This window comes from Sceloporus occidentalis, unplaced genomic scaffold (genome assembly GCF_023333645.1).
Source record: "Sceloporus occidentalis isolate IW3139 unplaced genomic scaffold, rSceOcc1.0.p SCAF_95, whole genome shotgun sequence".
In the NCBI taxonomy this organism is placed as follows: Eukaryota; Metazoa; Chordata; class Lepidosauria; order Squamata; family Phrynosomatidae; genus Sceloporus; species Sceloporus occidentalis.
Window position 1 is genome coordinate 2720562 of NW_028317075.1, and position 21254 is coordinate 2741815.

General features: G+C 40.1%; 1 protein-coding gene across 1 annotated transcript; it reads right to left on the bottom strand.

Annotated features, from left to right (window-relative positions):
* Window positions 1–230: 230 nt before the first annotated feature.
* Window positions 231–20478, bottom strand: LOC149284327 (UDP-glucuronosyltransferase 2C1-like). Its single transcript, XM_089496900.1, has 7 exons — window positions 19767–20478; window positions 7866–8498; window positions 5336–5484; window positions 3064–3195; window positions 2888–2975; window positions 1578–1797; window positions 231–510 (listed from the first exon to the last, which is right to left on the bottom strand). Exons 1-7 carry the CDS (start codon window positions 20476–20478, stop codon window positions 231–233), a joined length of 2214 nt encoding a protein of 737 aa, XP_089353026.1.
* Window positions 20479–21254: the final 776 nt, after the last annotated feature.

Genomic DNA, 21254 nt, shown 5'->3' on the forward strand with positions numbered 1-21254 from the left:
GGCTAGAAGGAACGATTACACAGGAACAAATTGTAAACCCTATTCTTGCTTCTCACTCACACAAAAACACTTTTAACTTGCTATTACGATATATTGTTATACCAGGTACCTAAGGTTTCTGTTTTGTACATTGTTGCTCATACGATTTTGTTGGCTGCTTTTAAATTAAGAAAATAATCAATATAGTTTAGATAATAACAGTGCCATATGTTTAGGAACACTTTTCTCTACTACTGTGTTTTCAGCTTCTTTTTTGTACGGCAACACTTCCTGCAGCAGAACGTAAACAGTTTAACAGTGATATAGAGAACAGTCAACAGGCAGACAAGCAAGAAGCCAATAACATCCAAACAATGGTACTGGTACCAGGTAAGGTCATGAGACGCAGGTCTCAAGTGTTTAGCACCTTTGTGACGCATGACAAACTCAATCCAGAAAACGGCTCTGTCGAGTGGTTTGATGGGCTGGTCGTGATGGATGCTTGATATCCTCAAGGCATTTTCCTTATAACTAAAATAACAAAAAAGTGTTTTATGGAATAACTTTAATATGAGTGTTATTTTTCAAAATGCTGGGGAAACCCCTCACTAATAATATGATCTACATAAAGTCTGACAGTAATTAAATAAATGCTAAGAAATATTCCTAAACATGAAGGTGAAACTATGGAAATTGCGTTTAAAGTGAGCAGATGGCCATCCCACCATAAAAGTTATTTGTAATTGGAATGAAAGATTTGTGGATTAATATATTCAGCAGATATAGTGAAGCAATTTCCTAACATTGCGTACTTGTTTTGCTGGTTTAGTAAAAAATGTAGCAACTGATGACTTGTGAAATAGCCTGACTGAAAATGTGGCAAATTACTCACATTGAGCTGCTTGGAAAAAATCATCAAAATAGCTTAGTCATAATGGTTTTATACAAAATGTGTAAGGATTCCCAGTACTAGTTTTCAAAACAAGCGTAACTGGAATGTTCTAACGTTGTGTAAATAGCACCAACAAACAAAACTAAGATCAGTTATCTAACTTATGTGTACACAAAAAGTTTGAAAGATAATATTCCATTGTACAGCGTTGTGAAATATGATGGTACTATATGTCAGTAATATTAAATTGGTTATTAAGCCATATATTAAAAAGCTGTGTCAACAATAGAAGCTTGACTATTCTACAACTAAGGTTATGTTTCCCATTCTGTCCCAGTGCCTAGGACAAAACCTGACGTCTAACAATCTACGATAAAGATTGGACTACAGTCGCCTTTATGTTTATATTTTGTAGTTTCGTAAAACAAAATCCTTGAAGGAACTACTACTCATTTTTATGTGTTCAAATTCTAACGTACTATTTGGACGTAATTAACATTTTATATTAGTTTGATAAAGGTTTAACATTTCCAAACTGAAGCATCAAACAATCTAAATAATAATAATCTAAAGGTATTTACTATCTGTATTTTGTATGAGGAAGGGAAGAGGGTCAATGCATAGGTTAGCACCCTACATAAATAAACCACTGGGGACCACCTGTAGCTTAATGAAATCATTTTCCCAATAATTAAAGAGGACTTACGAGGGATCGTTAATGACTGTGTTAACTGCGTCCACTAAGTCCTGTGTTTTCATCTTGTTGAAGTCCAACATTACAGCCATGCCTTTGGTTTTCATGTGGACCATATTATCTGGTTGATCAGCAAACAGTGGAATACCAACCATGGGAATGCCGTGATAAATTGCTTCATAAATTCCATTAGTTCCCCCATGTGTAATAAAAGCTTTTGTTTTAGGATGGCCTGAAAAACACAATAGTTATTAATCAGTCACTGTGATTTATAGTCATACCCTGTAACATTGGGGAGTCTCCTTATTGATGCAAGTAGAGAATGTGCACAGTGAAAACATCAAACCACCACATGCAATCTTTTTCAAAGTTCCTTGCTATATGCAGACAATGTAGAGAGAGAAATAGACCAACTAGCAGCACTTAATCATAGTGAGAGGACATGGCCAGATAAAGGGGCAGGACTAACCTCACAAATAAAACCAAAATGCCACATGCCACTTCTCCATAATACTGACTCAGACTCTGAGTCACAGAGCAAAATGCAGAGTGTTCCTAATTTATATACAACAATCAGCCATAACATTATGGCTACATGCCTAATATTGTGTAGGTCCCCATTTTGCTGACCCATCCAGGCATAGACTTCGCTAGACCTCCGAAGGTGTGCCGTTGGCCAGAATATTTAGTTCACAAATCTTAAATTTCACAAATTAGAAATCTGGAAAAATAAATGATTAACTCATAAATAAATTAAGTAAGTTTAAATAAATAAGATTTTCTGAACAGATATGCTACAGCATAATTCCCACTACTATACACTGACCCAGACATTGACAGGAGTGCATCATAACCCCTATTATTATACACTAAGCCAGACATTGAAGTAGTAGGCCTCTGTCCCAAAACAGCCTGTCTGTGCCACTGCTGCCCATTTATCTGCCACCTTTGCCCCTGAAGCAGCCTGCCTGTGCCACCTCTGCCCCTAAAGCAGCTTGTCCCTGGAAAAAGCCTGTCTGTGCCACCCCCCTCACCCCCTTTAGGTACACTACTGGCTCTGACCCAGTCGTCTAGCCATCACAATTTGGCCCTTGTCAAAGTCGCTCAGATGCTTTTCCTACTTCTAACAAATCAACTTTGAGGACGAAATGTTAATGTGCTAATTAATATATCCCACCCACTGACAGGTGCCATGATATCAAGATTATGAGTGTTATTCCCCTGTCAGTGGTCATAATGTTATGGCTGATCGGTGTGCAGGCCATACTAAAAGCTGCATTATGTCATACATGTGTGATGCAAACACACAAAAAAAGTCTTACCCAGGAGGTCATTCTGTGGTATCCAGTCATACACAATTGTATTTTCTCCTAAAGTATCTGGTTTCTTCCCACTATATCTCCAAATCACCTGGTGGAAAAAGCATATTAAGGTGTAATATACCATGCCAATGGAAAATATATCTAAAAAAAAACATTATTCTTGGTTTATATTTTACCTTTTGTGGTAGTTGGCTCAGAGCAGCTGCAATCATGTTACTTCTCTCCTCTGACAGATTTTTAACCATGGAACCCAATGAAAACACCACAATTCCATGATCTCCAGAGCCTTGGACCACTTCTTCCATTTCCTTTATTAGAAAGAAAAAAAATCTTTTAAGCCTTACATTATGGCAAAAAAATAGTTGGTATATGGCTTGTAATGTACTATACCAACAGTTCACTAATAATTATATCTTACGTTAAACCTCCTCCCTATGAAAAGCATGATAAGTCAGGGCTAGCTAGACACAGGGATGGACGAGCCTAATTTCGTTTAATCAAGGTGATGAGGGGAGTTGGCAGAGCCAAATATCACTCCTCTATCCAGAGGCCAAAAACTGCCCCAGAGGTCTAATACTGAGTGAGCTCTGATTCTTTTACCCAATGGGCCAAACCAATTAACAAAAAGGTATGCTAATATCTTTTATTTTTCTGTTGATACATCACTGTATTAGAAATATCACAACAATGCTACTTCAGACACAGTGTGCCTTAAAGGAAGATTACTGTTGCATGACTTTTATGTATAAAAAGTCTGCCTGACTGTTAATGTCTGCTTTGAGGTATGGCTCATTTGATTGGATGTGTGTGTGTGTGTGGTGGGGTTAAGAGGCTGACATAAATCAATACTAAGGGGATAAATATACAATGTGGGGCTAGCTGGGGCAATACACAAGGGCATAGGGGGTATTAGGGTGACCACATCGGCCATATTTTACATATTGCTGGTCACCCCAGATAAAATGCTGCCCTGCAGTATGGGGGATGTATAGGCTTATGGGAGGAACCAACTAGTCAGATATACATCCTCCATACTGCAGGGAAGCATTTTATCTGTGCTGTGGCATCAATACACAAGGAGGGCAGCTGGGTCCATTACATAAATCAATATTAAAGTGAGGGGCAGACTGGGGGCATAAATACACAGTATTATTGTTGTAGCTTAGCCCATCCGGATGTGGGTCAGTGTTGCAGAGCCTGTCCTGGTGTATGTTTGGGTGTCGGTGTGGCAGAGCCTGTCCTCGTGTGTGTTTGGATGTTGGTGTGGCAGAGCTTGTCCTGGTTTGTGTGTTTGGGTGCTGGTGTGGCAGAGCCTGCCCTGGTGTGTGTTGGGGTGTTGGTGTGGCAGAGCCTGTCCTGGTGTGTGTGTGTGTGTTTGGGTGTGGGTAAGGCAGAGCCTGTCCTTGTCTATGTCTGTTTGGATGTCGGTGAGGCAGAGCCTGTCCTGGTGTGTGCGTGTTTTGGTGTGACAGAGCCTGTCCTGGTATGTGTGTCTGGGTGTCAGTGTGGCAGAGCCTGTCCTGGTGTGTGTGTGTTTGGGTGTCGGTGTGGCAGAGCCTGTCCTGGTGTGTGTGTTTGGGTGTCGATATGGTAGAGCCCATGCTGGTGTGTGTGTTTGGTCATCTGTTTCCTGGTACTTTAATTACTGTACGAATAAATTGAACTATTTAATTTTTACTTATCCGGAGATAAAACACCCTCCTGAATTTGTAGTCGCTTCAGAGGACAAAACTTTCTAGGACCGGAAATCAGTGAGAGGAAAAGTAAAAGGTTCTTTATTATTTGCTCTATTTTAATCTCCATGTTTTATTAAAAAGGATTAGCAGCTTCAGGCGTCCCATGTATGATGACTTTTTTTAGTGTATTGATGTACTCCCAATACCAACACATTACCTCAATATGCGTTAGAAAATCAGGAAAAGATGGGCATGGATGGTGGGCTGATTCGGTGGCACGATGGGCCACTTGACTAGACTTGCCCCCCCCCCAGGTCTTAGGCTTCCAGCCCTCCCCTGCTTGCCATAGGCTACATGGTATTGGCTCCTCTTTTTTTAGTCTGCAGTAAAATATATTTTAGAAATAGGCTATGCAAGTGATTTTTTTGTTGAATGAGTCTGCAACATGGACTGTTGTTCAACTGGTGAGAGTATGCTGTTACAACCTCACATATACAGCCAACTCGCAAGCACTCACAGTTGAGTGAATAGAGGAAGCAATTATACCATTTGCAATTGTACACATTCTTTGAGACGGGTCATTGCAGAAAGTTTGTAGTTACATAGCATAAATTGCATAAAAATTGTTGCCAGGTTTTCCTTTAAAATTTGCCCCAGATTAATCAGGGGAAATCTGGTCACCCTTGCATATAATAATTTTTAATGATTGGGCTTTTTAATACTCTGCACAGATTATGTCTAGTAACATGCATATCATGAACACTATTCTTACCTCGGGTAAAGGCTTTGCTGGTGTGCAGTGCAGGCCACCTACAAAATCAAAATTTGGCAGAGTTGGACGGGGATATTCAAAATCCCAGTAAGTTCGGATCAACCAAATGTCTGCTTTTCCCATTACTTCACAAAGTGACGTAGGGTAACCTGAACAAATGAACAAATTAATTAATTTTTTTTTGCATATAAGGTATGTCTGTAATATCATTGCTGTTTATAATGTTATTATTTGTAATGCTTTCTATCTGTAATTTAAAAAAAAAAAATGCTACTAAAAAAACCCAATAAAAAACCAATAAAATAAATAATTAAAATGATTTATCTAGAATGATTTGATACCATAATATGACCTTTAGCAGTCTCCAGGTTGCTTGGGACGTGAGTCGAAACAGTGTATTATTTCAACGTGCTTGCAAAATTTAAACCCACATTTACTCACATTTTGCAGACGTAAATAATAATAATAAGCATTCAAGATGCTTTGTGAGTTGTAACCAGTAGCATACCTAAAAGGGAGCGAGAGGGGAGCCACTCATCAGGGGGGTGCCCAGTGGCCTAATGCGGGACTACCACTTACTTTATTTTGACTGCCTATTCAAATTATATGTTCAATGTTTTCAGAAAATCTAGGTTTTTCTTTGTAAAAAAAATAGCATACTGGGCCGATAGCGGGTAGCAACCTACTCTTACCATTGCTGCCGCTTCATTTGCAGGTTGGGTACTACATTGTGCGTGTCGGGTGATGGATATGCAATATATCCATAAGAATAAAAAAGTGTAATGGGGCTACTTATCCCCCTTAGGTGCCGGGGCTACGTATTCACCTGTCCTGCATGTGTATTTCTACAGTGTATATTTAGCATGCATTAACTAATAAATAGCACATTGTGAAAAAAAAACACATTTAAATGTAGCCTTGTAGAGAATTGGGTACAATATGCAACTATGTATGATACCATAGACACCAAAATATCAAGCTTAGGTTCATCTGTTAGTTGCCATGACCAAAGCTAGAACTGAGCACTGTACACCTAAAAACATGTAGGAGAAGGGCACAAGTAACTTGACATCCAGAGTTTTGCGAAGAAATTTTGTTATAAGCATGCAATACGGCTGATGCAAGTGATGTGGCACAAATGCCCGGTGGGCCCATGCTCATCAGTAGCTTCCACCTATTTTTAGGCGTGCGGCCGCACACCTGTGATTTATCGAACTCTTGCCAATATAACCTTTTTAGTCCACTAATGTTAGACCCAAAGACAACACATCTTATGTTACTTTCTGTATGACTGTATCTGCTCTTGAAAGTATAATATATGAAATTACAACCACATACAAGGTTAAATAAAGTCACTGACAAAATGTCCCTGGATGTTATTTCACATACAACTCTTGCTAGAGTTATTAATAGTTGATCTATTTCATCTTACACAAGCATAAAAAAGTGTTGGAATTCAAACTGTCCGAACTTCAGCCTTTTTGTGATGATAAGCAGTATGCTACAGATATTCAAGCATGTGTGTGAAAAAGGTTTTTTTGTAGATAGTTCAACTTTAGATACAGTATTGATTGGCTTATCACTGAAATTTTGTACTGTTGAGAAGGTTAAATGTTTCATAGAAAGAAGTTATTTGAATGGATGTCCTATCTGAAACAATTTATTTTCCAAACTTGTTAGCTACAAACTGAGTTGTTTCTTTAAGATTTTAGGATAATAGCCTGAGGATACACATGATTTGGAACATTATATTTATTTTTCGAACAGAACCAATGACTAGTAGGTAGGAAAGAATAGAACATTCCCCTTTATTAAAAAAAAGCAGAGCTGGGGCACAGATGTGTTTTAAAAAAATAGGCAGATTCCTGGAAATCTGTTTCAGGGTTTTTGTCCTATTCTTGGGCTCTTGGGGTGATGGTGATGCAGGTGGATCAATTGTGTATCTCTAAATAATGGCAAGTCAAGGTTTCCATGAAGACCAGTATTAGAGCCATTTGGTTAACACATTTGGTGTGTCATTACAAAGATTCTAAATGATGAGTTATTAAAGGGTTGATGTTTCAAGAGGCTCAGGGTCAACTCAAATTTCACATGTATGGTGATATGGCTTATATTTATCTAATACTTGAACCAACAGATAACAGCATATTTAAAAGAACAGTCATGTCTCTGTGCCATGTAGTATTTCTGAATAAACACTGGCACGCTTTACAAAAAGTGATTTGTTTTTTTACCAAACCTTTGTTTCAGTTCAAAATCTTCATGCTTATTCCTGTACACTGAAATCAACTATGTACTGTATAGTTTAGTTATTATTCAGACAGATTTGCAACAATTTTTGCAGAACCTCTGTTGGTCCCGAATACTGATGTACTTCAAATTCTATAGGTAGCAAACTGTAATATAAGGATTTTTTAAAACATTTTGAAAATGTGTATTATGCATTTATTACCGCTAAAAAGGGTCAATTGTTCTCTGTAATGTGACCCTAATAAATATAAATAAATGTTTATTCATAAAGTTTACTCACCTAATATTTCACTATAATATTCATTCCAGAATTGTGACAATGCCGTATTGAACAGAACATCTTGAAATAAATAGAACATGGTATTTTTCAGTCTTTCTATAAAGGACATTTTATCAGTAAGCTCCACCATTGCCCCAGGTACATAGGAGAATGGAGATGGAAGATGTCCACATAGTCTTTCCATTGAGTTACCCATTGAGAATCTAAAAGTGTAAACTAGTGGTACTCCTAGGTACTCTGAGATAAGTTCACCACAAGGAGCCAAAGGATCTGCCACCACCACGTCGAATTTCTCCATCTGCAATTTCTTCAACAACTCCTTGTTCTTAAAAACACCGTCACACACCTGTTTGTCCAGCAGTTGTATTTCTGATACCATAGCTTTCATTTTTACATAGAACTCCCAGTAGGACATATTAACTGCTTCATAAACCCATAAACTTAAAAAATCATCAAGCAGCTTCAAATTCTTCTCTTTAGAAAATGGTACTGTGAAAAGCTCGAAGTTTAGAGGTGAGGGTTTCTTGTGGTCCATCAGCATATTGCCTGAATGGACTAGAACAGTCACTTCATGTCCTTTATGTACAAGCTCCTCAAGGATTACATTTAGGTTAAACCAATGACTTGCATCAGCTGGCCAAGCCAGAACTTTCTCTGAAGACACTTTGTTGTGGAATAATCCTGCTTGTAGGAGGGAGACAGCCAGAAACCAAATCATGTTACTTGTTCAGCAGACTCTGTGTACTCCCTTTAGACAGGAAACATGTAGGATACTATCTTTACTTGTGCTGTGAAGTAAATTATGTGTGTGCATACACAGAGCAAGTGTGATGAAATATCCTTGCTAGGAATCCAAGTTGTCAGCAGTATTGTGCTGAACTGCTCCATCTACTGGGTATTTGTTTGTATGGCATAAAATCATCATTTTTTACAGTGACGATTTTTAACCTTTTATGGAATCTGTTCTTGGATTTCCCTCCGCTATCATAGACGTGATTTAATAAAATCCAGACTTTTTCATAAAATGAAGATTGCATACCAAAATAATTTTTACAAATACAGTGGGGCAAAAAAGTATTTAGTCAGCCACCAATTGTGCAAGTTCTCCTACTTAAAAAGATGAGAGAGGCCTGTAATTTTCACCAAAGTACACTTCAACTATGAGAGACAGAATGGGGGGAAAGAATACAGGAAATCACATTGTAGGATTTCTAATGAATTCATTGGTAAATTCCTCGGTAAAATAAGTATTTGGTCACCTACAAACAAGCAAGATATCTGGCTCTCACAGACCTATAACATCTTCTTTAAGAGTCTCCTCTGTCCTCCACTCGTTACCTGTATTAATGGCACCTGTTTGAACTTGTTATCAGTATAAAACACACCTGTCCACAACCTCAAACAGTCACACTCCAAACCCCACCATGGCCAAGACCAAAGAGCTGTCGAAGGACACCAGAAACAAAATTGTAGACCTGCACCAGGCTGGGAAGACTGAATCTGCAATAGGCAAGCAGCTGGGTGTGAAGAAATCAACTGTGGGAGCAATTATTCGAAAATGGAAGGCATACAGGACCAATGATAATCTCCCTCGATCTGGGGCTCCACACAAGATCTCACCCCGTGGTGTCAAAATGATCACAAGAACGGTAAGCAAAAATCCCAGAACCACACGGGGGGGAACTAGTGAATGACCTGCAGAGAGCTGGGACCAAAGTAAGAAAGGCTACCATCAGTAACACACTATGCCGCCAGGGACTCAAATCATGCAGTGCCAGACGTGTCCCCCTGCTTAAGCCGTACTGGCTTAAGCAGGGGGACACGTCTGGCACTGCATGATTGTCTGGGCCCGTCTGAAGCCGTACTGGCTTAAGCAGGGGGACACGTCTGGCACTGCATGATGTCCGGGCCCGTCTGAAGTTTGCTAGAGAGCATTTGGATGATCCAGAAGAGGATTGGGCAAATGCCATATGGTCAGATAAAACCAAGGTAGAGCTTTTTAGTAGAGACTTAACTCGTTGTTTTTGGAGGAGAAAGAATGCTGAGTTGCATCCAAAGAACACCATACCTACGGTGAAGCATTGGGGTGGAAACATCATGCTTTGGGGATGATTTTCTGCAAAGGGACCAGGACGACTGATCAGTGTAAAGGAAAGAATGAATGAGGACATGTATTGTGAGATTTTGAGTGAAAACCTCCTTCCATCAGCAAGGGCATTGAAGATGAAACATGGCTGGGTCTTTCAGCATGACAATGATCCCAAACACACCGCCCGGGCAACAAAGGAGTGGCTTCGTAAGAAGCATTTCAAGGTCCTGGAGTGGCCTAGCCAGTCTCCAGATCTCAACCCCATAGAAAACCTTTGGAGGGAGTTGAAAGTCCTTGATGCCCAGCGACAGCCCCAAAACATCACTGCTCTAGAGGAGATCTGCATGGAGGAATGGTCCAAAATACCAGCAGCAGTGTGTGAAAACCTTGTGAAGACCTACAGAAAACGTTTGACCTCTGTCATAGCCAACAAAGGGTATACAACAAAGTATTGATATGAACTTGTGTTATTGACCAAATACTTATTTTCCCCCATAATTTGCAAATAAATTCGTTAAAAATCAGACAATGTGATTTATGGACTTTGTTGTCTCATTCTGTCTCTCATAGTTGAAGGGTACCTATGGTGAAAATTACAGGCCTCTCTCATCTCTTAAGTGGGAGACACGTAGTAATTGCTCCAGGGCCCCTGCATTTTGAGGGACCCATACCTTTCATCTATCCCACAAAGTGGTGATCCAATTGGCTCCTAAGAGGTGGTCTCTATTGATGCAAAACTGTCAATTATCCTCCATTACTCACAGCGGATGGAGAAGTACTGTGGCCTGTATTTCCCACACTGAGAAGTGATGTGAATTCTGGGTACACAGCACAGCAAGGGAGCTGCTAGAGGTCACAGTACTTACAGTACGCGGCAAGGAGGGACCTACAGCAGGATGCAGTAAGTAGTATGTGTATATTTTAACATGGTAAAGTCCAGAGAAATGTTTTGTTTGGATTTTGTGCAGTACTTGTATAGTATGTATGTCTGTATATTATGTGACGTTAATTTGGAGAATAGAACTAGGAGGAAAAATGTAAACAGGTAGACAAGCAAGATAAAGAGGCAAGAGGATAGAAAAATATGTCATCAAATACAAAGCCATTTTGTGTGCCGGGGAGCAGGGAGCAAGGATCTTCAAAACGGAAGAGCTCCTTTTTTCACCTGCCAGCACCAGATGAGGGACTATCTAGCCATCCACCACCTCTCTTTCTCCCAGCCACTCCCTCATATGTTTCTGTTTTGACATGTCCCTTTCTTTCTATTCCTGTTTCCTCTGGTCTGGCCCACCCTCATCTACTGGAGATCCTAGCTCTGCTCAAAGTAAAAGGGAGGAGAGAGTGAGGTGTGGTGTGTGGTTGCTAGGTGTAATAGGAGTTAAATGTGATGGCTGTGATTGGAGTAAGGTGTGATGGAAGTGAGGTCTAATGCAAGTGATGGTAGTGAGATGTGATGGGTGTGACAGTCACTTCGAGGACTTAAAAAAGGAAATTAATTTATTAAAACTAACTGTGTCTGGCTGTAACCCAAGATGGCCCCAGATCTCTGAAGCTCCGCTGAATGACCTACAGAATCATTTAAATTAAAATGTGCAGTTTCCTAATAAAGCGGAGTTTAAGGTGCTTTCAAGTTAGCACCATATAGCATTAAACTGATAACTAAAACAGATATTTCCTTGGCTAACAGGAATAGGTGGGTAAAATTGCCTTAAATTGTTGCACCAGATGTGCTGAGGCAAAGCCCTGGGTGTCTGTATCGGCACCTCAATGACAGCTCCACTACTTGTGCACTCTGCCCTCATGCTGCACAGACAGCATATCTGCCAACTGTCCCAGTTTTTGAGACACTGTCCCGGCAAAGTTTTGTCCTGGTAGGTGTCCTACGATTCGTGTCTCTCGCCATGAAACACACATGTGTGCCTATTTTCACCTGGTGAGGGCTTCTGGAGTGCTTCCTCAAAGGGACGAAGCCTCCGCAAACACTCTCTTCCGCCCTTTTGAGGAAGTGCTTTGTAATGTCTTGGTCAGCAGAGCTGGTACCAGTGAGAAGAGGACAGAAGAAAGAAAACAGAAAAAAGAAAACAAAAAGAAGGGGCAAGAGAAGAAATGGAGCTGCAAGAAAGAAGACAGGGACTTTGAACTGGTCGTCAGAAAAGGTATGGAGACATTGAGAGAGACAGCGTGTAAGAAACAGTGAATGAGATTGTAAGAGTAGGAGTGAGAGAATGATTGTGAAAGATTGAGTGAGAGAGTGTGAAAGAGCATGAGTGAAAGTGCGAGACACTTCAGAGTAAGTGAAAGTCTGAATAAAAGGGTGAGAGAGGGCATGAGACAGCATGAGGCTGTGAGAGAGTGAATGTGAGAGATTGAGTGAGAGTGCAAGAGAGCATGAGTGTGAGTGATAGCCTTTAGAGTGAGAGAGTGAATAAGAGTGTGAGAGGGTGAGTATGTGAAAGGGAGCATGAGAGAACAAGACAGTGTGAGATAGCATGTGAGTATGTGAATGGGAGCGTGAGAGAACAAGAGAGAGCAAGAGTATGAAACAGCATGAATAAGAATGAGTTAATGTGAATGAGAGCATGAGTAAGAGAACATGAGTGTGAATAAAAGTGAGTGAGTGTATGAGAGTGAAAGAGTGAGAGCATGAGAAAGTTAGAGAGCATGAGGGTGCATGAGTGAGAGTGTTAGAGAGCATGAGTGAGTGTTAGCATAAGTGACAGTGTGAGAGAGTGTGAGATGGAGTGTGAGTGAAAGAGCATGTATAATAGTGAGTAAAAGTGTGAGAGAACATGAATAAGAGTGTGAGAGACAAAGATAATGTGAGAAAGTGTGAATAAGAGTGAGAGAGAGTGTGAGAGCATGTTAGTGAGAGTGTGAGAGAGTCTGAATAAGAAAGAGTTAGAGAGTGAGAAAGTAAGAGAGCCTGAGAGTGTGAGATAGCGTAAGTGAGAGTGTGAAAGAGCCTGAATAAGAGTGAGTGAAAATGTAAAAGTGTGTGAGTGAGTGAATGAAAGTGAAAGTGAAAAGTAGAGAGTATAAGTGAAAACAAAATGCAAAGAAAAATTATGATGATGGGAGAGCTATGCTATACCACTGCTAATATCTGCCTCAGTATATAGTAATGGGAATTATGGTATACCACCATCAGCAGGGCCGGCCCAAGGCAAAATGCCGCCTGGGGCGAATTTTAAAATGCCGCCCCCCCCTCCCCTTATCTACCCTTCCTCTCCCTCCGTCCCTGCCGCCCCCCCCTTGTACTTACCTTTCAGCAGTCCTGCGGCGAGTCTTCCTGTTCGGTCTCGGTGCCGGCTTGTAATGCTGAGCACCGGAAATCTTCCGGCACTCAGCATTACAAGCCGGCACCGAGACCGAACAGGAAGACTCGCCGCAGAGGAGAGAGAGGGGCGCCGAGCGGGTACTGACAGCTTGGTAAGCGAAAACCACTCGGCGCCCCTTTCTCTCTCTTTCGCTTTAAAAAAAAAAAGGGCTTGGGGCGGCAAAGTGCCGCCCCTTCAAAAGTGCCGCCTGGAGCGGTTGCCCCACTCGGCTCCATTGTCGGGCCGACCCTGACCATCAGTGCCTGGTTAAGTATATAGTGATGGGAGCTATGCTGTGCAACCATCTGTGTCTGTACCACCGTCTGAGTCTGGCTCAGTATATACCAATGTATAAATAGCAGAACAGCACTCCAATATTTCTGGTGCTTGAACTGGGCTCCACCAACACCCCAAAATGTCACAAATAAAGTTGCTCAGCACTCCAGTAGTTCAGTGAGGTATATTTAATTCAACAACACGGGCTCAGTATATAGTGATGAGAGTTATGCTGTACAACCGTCTGTGTCTGGCTTGATATATAATGTTTGGAGTTATACTTTACCACTGTCTGATTCTGGCTCAGTATATTGTGATGGGAGTTATGGTGTACCACCGTCAATGTCTGGGTCAGCATTTAACGAAGAGTGCTATGGTGTACCACCATATGTGTCTGGCTCGGTACATAGTGATTTAGGTTATGCTGTACCACCGTCGGGTTATATTATACCATCATCTGTGTCTGCTTAGTCTATAATGATGGGAGTTATGCTGTACCACCATCTGTGTCTGGATATATAATGATAGGAGCCATGCTGTTCCATCATATGTGTGGAGTTGTGATGTACCACTGTCAAGCTCAATATTTACTGATGGGAGTTGTGGTGTACCACCCTCAGTATCTGGCTTGCTATATATTGATGAGAGTTATGCTGTACCATTATCTTGCTCAGTTTATAATGATGGGAGTTGTGCAGTACAACCATCAGTATCTGGACCACTATAAAATGACAGGAGTCAAGTTGTACCACTGTCTTTGTCTGGATCACTATGTAATTATGGGATTTATACTGTACCACCTTCAGGCTCCGGGTATAGTGATGGGAATTATGTTGTACCATCCTCAGTGTCTAACTTACTATTTAATGATGAGACTTATGCTCTGTCGTGTCTGGCTAACTGTATACTGATGAGCATACCCGGGAAATCTTCGGGTTTGTCCCGGAGACTCCTGTTTCTCGTGGTCAACATCAGCTTTCAAGCTGTGCTGCAAAGTTTCCATGGACATTTTTTTCAAATGTTGGCAACTATGAGACAGTGTCTGAAAAGCCCTACAGTGATAGGTTGCAGAGTGATGTGTCAGCCAATCAGTGCGGGGCTTTCATAGCATAACTCTGTGATGCAAGGAGAATGCTCAAAGTGAAGCAGCTCTGGGAAAAGGAGAAATCATGACCTGCCACCTGCTGAAAGGTAAAGCGCAAGTCTGTAGTAAGCAATTATTTACTCGCTTGCTATTTAATTTAGGCTTTACAGGAAAGGTTTGTGTTTTGTTGAGGTATGTGGGATGACAAAGGTCACTGATTTACAGGCTCCCTCCTCCCTCAACCACAAAGGTCACTAATTTACAGCCCCTTTCCTCCCTCCTATATTTAAGCCATATATTCATTGTCTTCAGAAGAGTTTTTTCATACATGACTGGTAAACGGCATAGAAACAATTTATGTGTTACATACAGATATATTTATGTACATGTGTGTACAAAAACTGTTTGTTGACCACATACATAAATAAGGTATATAACAATATAAGCTTTATATTTATTACTGGTAGGAGTTTGTTTTACATGACTGGTATAAACAGCGTAGGAATTGTTTATATGTTATATATTTACATATTTTTTTACTTATGTGTGTGCACATTTACTTACGTGTGTGCACAATATTTATATTCAGGGAAAAAACAATATATAACTTGTGTGGGTTCAGTAAGTGAGAAAATTACAGCTAAACATGATCACTGCAGAAATGTTAAAACAGCCATTGTCACGAAGGATACAAAAAAAAAATCAGCTATTGTCACGAAGGGGTTAAGAAATGTGTAATATTTTGCCTTTTTGTATTTTTTGCTTTTTTTTAAAAAAAAATACATATTTTTCATTTATATTTATCATGGAGGGAGTATATGCGCATAAGATCATAAATGCAGACCTGACAGGCTACAGCTCGTGGTATAAAACCGTCCTGGATAAAAACAGATTGTCTAATGGAGAAGGAAAGGGGCTCAAAGGAAACAGTGTGCCCCCTGATAAAATTCTTCTGAGAGCCTCTGATAGTTACTAATTTACTTATTACAGTGAATGGTGGCACTTATTATACTTCCTCTTCTATCATACTGTAAAATTGTTGTGCTGTGTAAATCTTTTAATATACATTTATAGATAAAATAGTAAGAAAGAGGATAAGATCCTTCTATACAAATGTTTTGAGCTTTCATGCTCAGGTGCTGAACTCAGCAGAGATTTAGATAATGTGAATACAGATATAGTCTGGAGACTTGTGATAAGAGTCATGCTTTGGTTTTTTATAATCAATGTTTCCCTCTACAAATTGGATTATTAACGAGATGACTGAAACATCATGCTAACATTGAGAGATTTGACTGACAGAAAAGTCTATGGAGACAAAGTACGCACGCCACTGTGAACCCATGTATAAGGTTAGACAAAGGTGCAGAGCAGAGTCTATGACATGAAAGTGTTCCTGGAAACTGAACATCTCTATAAAATCTGCCACCATCCTTACCCCTAAGGGGTCTGTCCTAGGCCTACTGTTACTTAATGTCTTTATTAATGATCTTGCAGTGGGTATCGAAATGTGTCACTGTGTCCCTACAAATTGGAACACTGCGCGACTGACAGGTGAGTTTCAATGTAGACATAAACAAAGTTATGCATTTTGGAAAAAGAAATAAATGTGTAAATTATACTTTAAATGGGGTTGTGTAAATCATTAAATGAAAAGGACTTGGGGGAAAATTTAGAAAACAGTGTTTAATGTTAGTCAACTGCTCCATGGTCCAGGGTGCAGAAAATCCAGAACATAAATATTTTCAGCAATTAAGAACATACAGGGATATAATTGGTTATAAGGACAGGATTACTTATAGCTTGTTGATCCAGCAAGAAATCAGATTGCCATCTTGAAGTCAAGAACACCCCCCCCCTTTTGATCATTTCAATCCTTCCTCTTAATAGCAAGGTTGAACTTGATGGTCTTGGGTCTTCTTTTCAACCTAAATTACTATGTTACTATGTTAAGGTATCCTGTTATCCTGAGGATCAATTAACATTTTAGACTCCCAAGTAATGATGTCCGAATCGTGAACGAATCGTTCATTTGATCCGGTTCTTTTTAGTGATCCGGATGAATCGGTTCACTAGACTGAACGATTCATTTGTAGCGGTTCAGTCTGTGAATCATGCAGCTGTAACCTGATCCTAGAGCTGTGAGTCATCTGCAGAGCACTCAGACACAGACTCTGGGGTCAGGTTACAGCTCATTAATTCACACAGGAACGATGACTCAGAGTCAGAGAGTCGTTCAAAGAGTCGAATGATCCGAAGAGTCGAATGATCCGAAGAGTCGAATGATCCGAAGAGTCGAATGATTCGAATCTTACAGGGATCTGGATCTTACAAGGATCCGAATCTTACAGAGATTCGAATCATTCAGAGAATATTACTGATACCATACTTTTATAAATAAATACATTAATAATGTTCACACTGCCCCCAGGATTTAGATTCCCCTGACTTGGCCCCCCTTTACCTATAACTGCACCTACAGTTAACTTTATTAAATTAACCCTCAGTCATCAGCATAAAATTAACCCTTGTACCCCATCAACCATAACTGCCCCTGAAATTAACCGTAAAGATCCCATTAACCATAACGGCCCCTGAAATTAACCCTAAAGACCCCATTAACCATAACGGCCCCTGAAATTAACCCTAAATACTCCATTAACCATAACTGCCCCTAAATTAATTGCATGTTCTCCAGATAAATTACCTAATAAATTGGTATGGTTGATGGGGTCTTTAGTGTTAATTTAGGGGCAGTTATGCTTAATGGGGTGTTTAGGGATAATTTAGGGGCAGTTATGCTTAATGGGGTGTTTAGGGTTAATTTGGGGGCAGTTATGCTTAATGGGGTGTTTAGGGTTAATTTAGGGGCAGTTATGCTTAATGGGGTGTTTAGGGTTAATTTAGGGGCAGTTATGCTTAATGGGGTGTTTAGGGTTAATTTGGGGGCAGTTATGGTTAATGGGGTGTTAAGGGTTAATTTTAGGGGCAGTCATGGTTGATGGGGTGTTTAGGGTTAATTTTAGGGGCAGTCATGGTTGATGGGGTGTTTAGGGTTAATTTAATGGTGAGGGTTAATTTCATTAATTTAATAAAGTTAGCTTAAGGTGCAGTTGCAGGTAAAGGGGAATGTAAATCCTGGGGGCAGTGATTATTAATGTATTATTTATAACAGTATGGTGATATTCTCTGAATGATTAGATTGCCAATGAAGGCAGAGAGTCGTTCAAAGATCCGGATCTTACAATGATCCGGATCTACAATGATCCGGATCTTACAGTGATCCGGATCACTGTAAGATTCGGATCCCTGTAAGATCCGAATCTTTGAACGACTCTCTGCCTTCATTGACATCACTGGAGTCAGGGGGGAGGATTCATAATGAAAGGGGCGGGGCCAATCGTTAGTGTGCCTGCACGGAGTTACTGGATAACAGTAACTCCGTGCAGGCACACTGAGTGATCCGAAGATTCGGATCATGAATCGGATCATTTCAGTGAACGAATCGAAATGATCCGATTCACTTTAATGATCCGAACTTCCCATCACTACTCCCAAGTGCCACACAGCACCAAGTTGTCACAAGCCCCCTTCAAAGTGCAAAGGGCAGTTAGGTGGGAAGTACTTTAGCTGTGTGAAAGGAATCCCACCTACTGACCCACCCCTTTAAAATCCCTTTCCACAATCGCTGCCAAACTGGTCAAAGCCAGCTACATACAGCTCTACACAGACACTAAGTAAACTAAACTAAGTTCAGCTATGTACATTTGATGTCTTGTATAAAATGTGAACCTGAATCCCAAAGATAAAAAAACTGCAAAGGAGTCCATTACATAGACAGTAAAAGTATGAATATATTATTAAAATATGATACATACTGCTTAATTTTTGTAAAACAAAATGTATGTTCTGTCTAGTAATATAACATGTTCACAGGGGCAGACCCACATTTAATGTTGGTTACACGTGTTGAGGCAGGTCATAAAGGAACACATTTATATGAACTTGCTTGTATTTGCACCAAGGTAAAACCCCTCCTTTGAACTTTGGTCGTTTTAAACTTATAACCAGCATGTTTGAGATTATTCACCTCTGCATGCAGTAGATCCCCATATACTTAAGGTATTTAACAAGCTATCATATTTGCCATGCGTTTATTTGTAGTGTTGTAAGTACAGTAAGAAGAAATGGCTGGGCTCCACTCCCCTTTTCCTGCACAGTGCCAAATTCCAGCAGAGATAAATGAAATCTCTGCAAATGTATGTGTTCTAATCATATGCACTTTGCCCCATCCAGCCTATTTGCGATAATGTAAACCAAGAAATCTGGTGTCCTAATGCCCATTTATGTTAATACTTTGTGTTAGTATAAAGGTGATTTGTAATATGACCAGGGAAGGGTTAGCAACTTTCCTTCCAGAGCACCCAAAGCCAATTTAGACAAACAATATATGCCATCTTATCCTGCCCCGAAAACATCCTGACCAAAATGGATTGAAGAGGAAGCAATAACAGAAGCATGGCAAGGACCCGTTCATGGTGTAGGTGCTGTCCAAAGTCCTTGCAGCACTAAACCCCTGCTGGCTATTTGAGTCATTGTAAATAAACTCCAACCTCAGTCAATATATGTAATAAATGAGGTATATAATATAACAGGATAGGCACATTTAGGGAGGGCTTAAATAATGTAATTATGCTAAAGACAAAAATGGCCACTAAATAACATATGTTCCACTGCACATTATTAATGTGTGTGTATCCATCTGGTGGTTGCACACTGGGTGACCTGATATGCTCCAGGAAAGGCAGCAAAGGTACGTTTGGGCAGTCTAGGTTTATCAAGATTTGGGTTTGGGGCACTTGTGGCATTCAGCAACTCCAAAAGAGTTGGAGGAGCCATGTGTGATCACGCTCAAGAGCATAGCCATGTGAAAATACTGTATGATCTAGCTATAGCAGAAGATATGAATCATTTGATTTCCCCTTTGAACAAAGCGCAATATAACATGCAATATACATAAAAGAGCAGCATTTGCTTTCTAGATTAGAATGCCTATCATGTTAATTCTGTGTACAATGCTATAAAAAGTGAGCAATATGGAAGATGCATGTGTTTTCAGAGATTTTAATACTTACCGAGTGCTTCACTATAATAATCATCCCAGAATCCTGTAAAAGCTGTGTAGAACAGAGCATCTTGAAACAAATAAAACATGGTATTTTGCAATCTTTCTACAAAGGACATGTGGTCGGTAAGTGCCACCACGGCTCCAGGTACATAAGAAAAGGGAGAAGGAAGGTGTCCACAGAGCCTTTCCAAAGTGTTAGCTACTGAGAGCCGTAAGGTGTAAACAAAAGGCACCCCAAGTACTTCTGCTAAGATCTCTCCACAAGGAGAAACTGGGTCTGAAACAACCACATCAAATTTGTCCAACTGAAGCTTTTGGATCAAAGTCTTGTTCTTTAACGCGCCATCACACACATGTCTTTGTAACAGCTGCATCTGTGCAGCAGTTTCCTTTAGTTTCACAAAGAATTCCCAATATGATACACTGGATGCATCATACATAAACAAACTTAAAAAGTCATGCATAAGCTTTTCATTCCACTCTTTCGAAAATGAAACATTAAACACCTCAATGTTGAGTGATGAGGCTTTCTTGGGATCCATCAAGACATTGCCTGAATGCACTAGCAATGTAATGTCATGTCCTTTCTTTGCAAGCTCTTGAAGGACTACATTTAGGTTCATCCAATGGCTTCCATCAGTTGGCCAAGCCAGAACCTTCCCTGAGGACACAGTCTTGAAAAATACAATTTGTAGGACCAAAGAAGGAAGCCAATTCATGTTTTCTTGTCAAGCAAAAAAATGATATACCAGAAGCACAGTGGAGCAGCTCTGCACTTGATTGGTTTATGTTACATGTGACTGTTCATAAGGGCCATATGATAGCATTGTTATTTAAATAGCTCCATCTACAGGCTACACATACACACACATATATATATATATATATATATATATATATATCAAATAACAGATGGAATAAGTATCTTGTGATAATACCTTTTTGATTGGACTAACAGAATTTTGGAATGACAAGCTTTCGGGAGCTCTTCCTTCTTTCTCAAGTCTAAAACATTTCTGAGCAAAACGACACATAGAATTCAATGGGCTTACTGCCCAGATCGGATAAGGGAGGGTGAGATGTTGTAAAAGTATGTGTCCCTCCAGAGGGTCATAAATGTTCTGAGTACAGGGGATAGGAATGCAGTGATGAATTAAGCGATGGGAATGAATATGTCTGTGGTCATATATACAGGTAAATATAGATGAACATGGTGCACATAAAAATACAGTATATATAGCAGGTTTTTTTGGACTACAACAGGAAAAAGAACAGCCTTTTCACTCCAGCACCAGGCCGCAATGCAAAACTTTGAAAGTTTCCGCCTTAGAACTTCATCTTTGGCGACCAAAAAAACCCAGAAAAAAACTTTTCACAACCTCTCAGCACAGGAACAAATTGCCATCAGTAACTCACCATCAAACCAGCAGACAAGGGAGGAGCAGTAGTGATTATGAACACCCAGGACTACATAAAATAGGGAGACAGACAATTG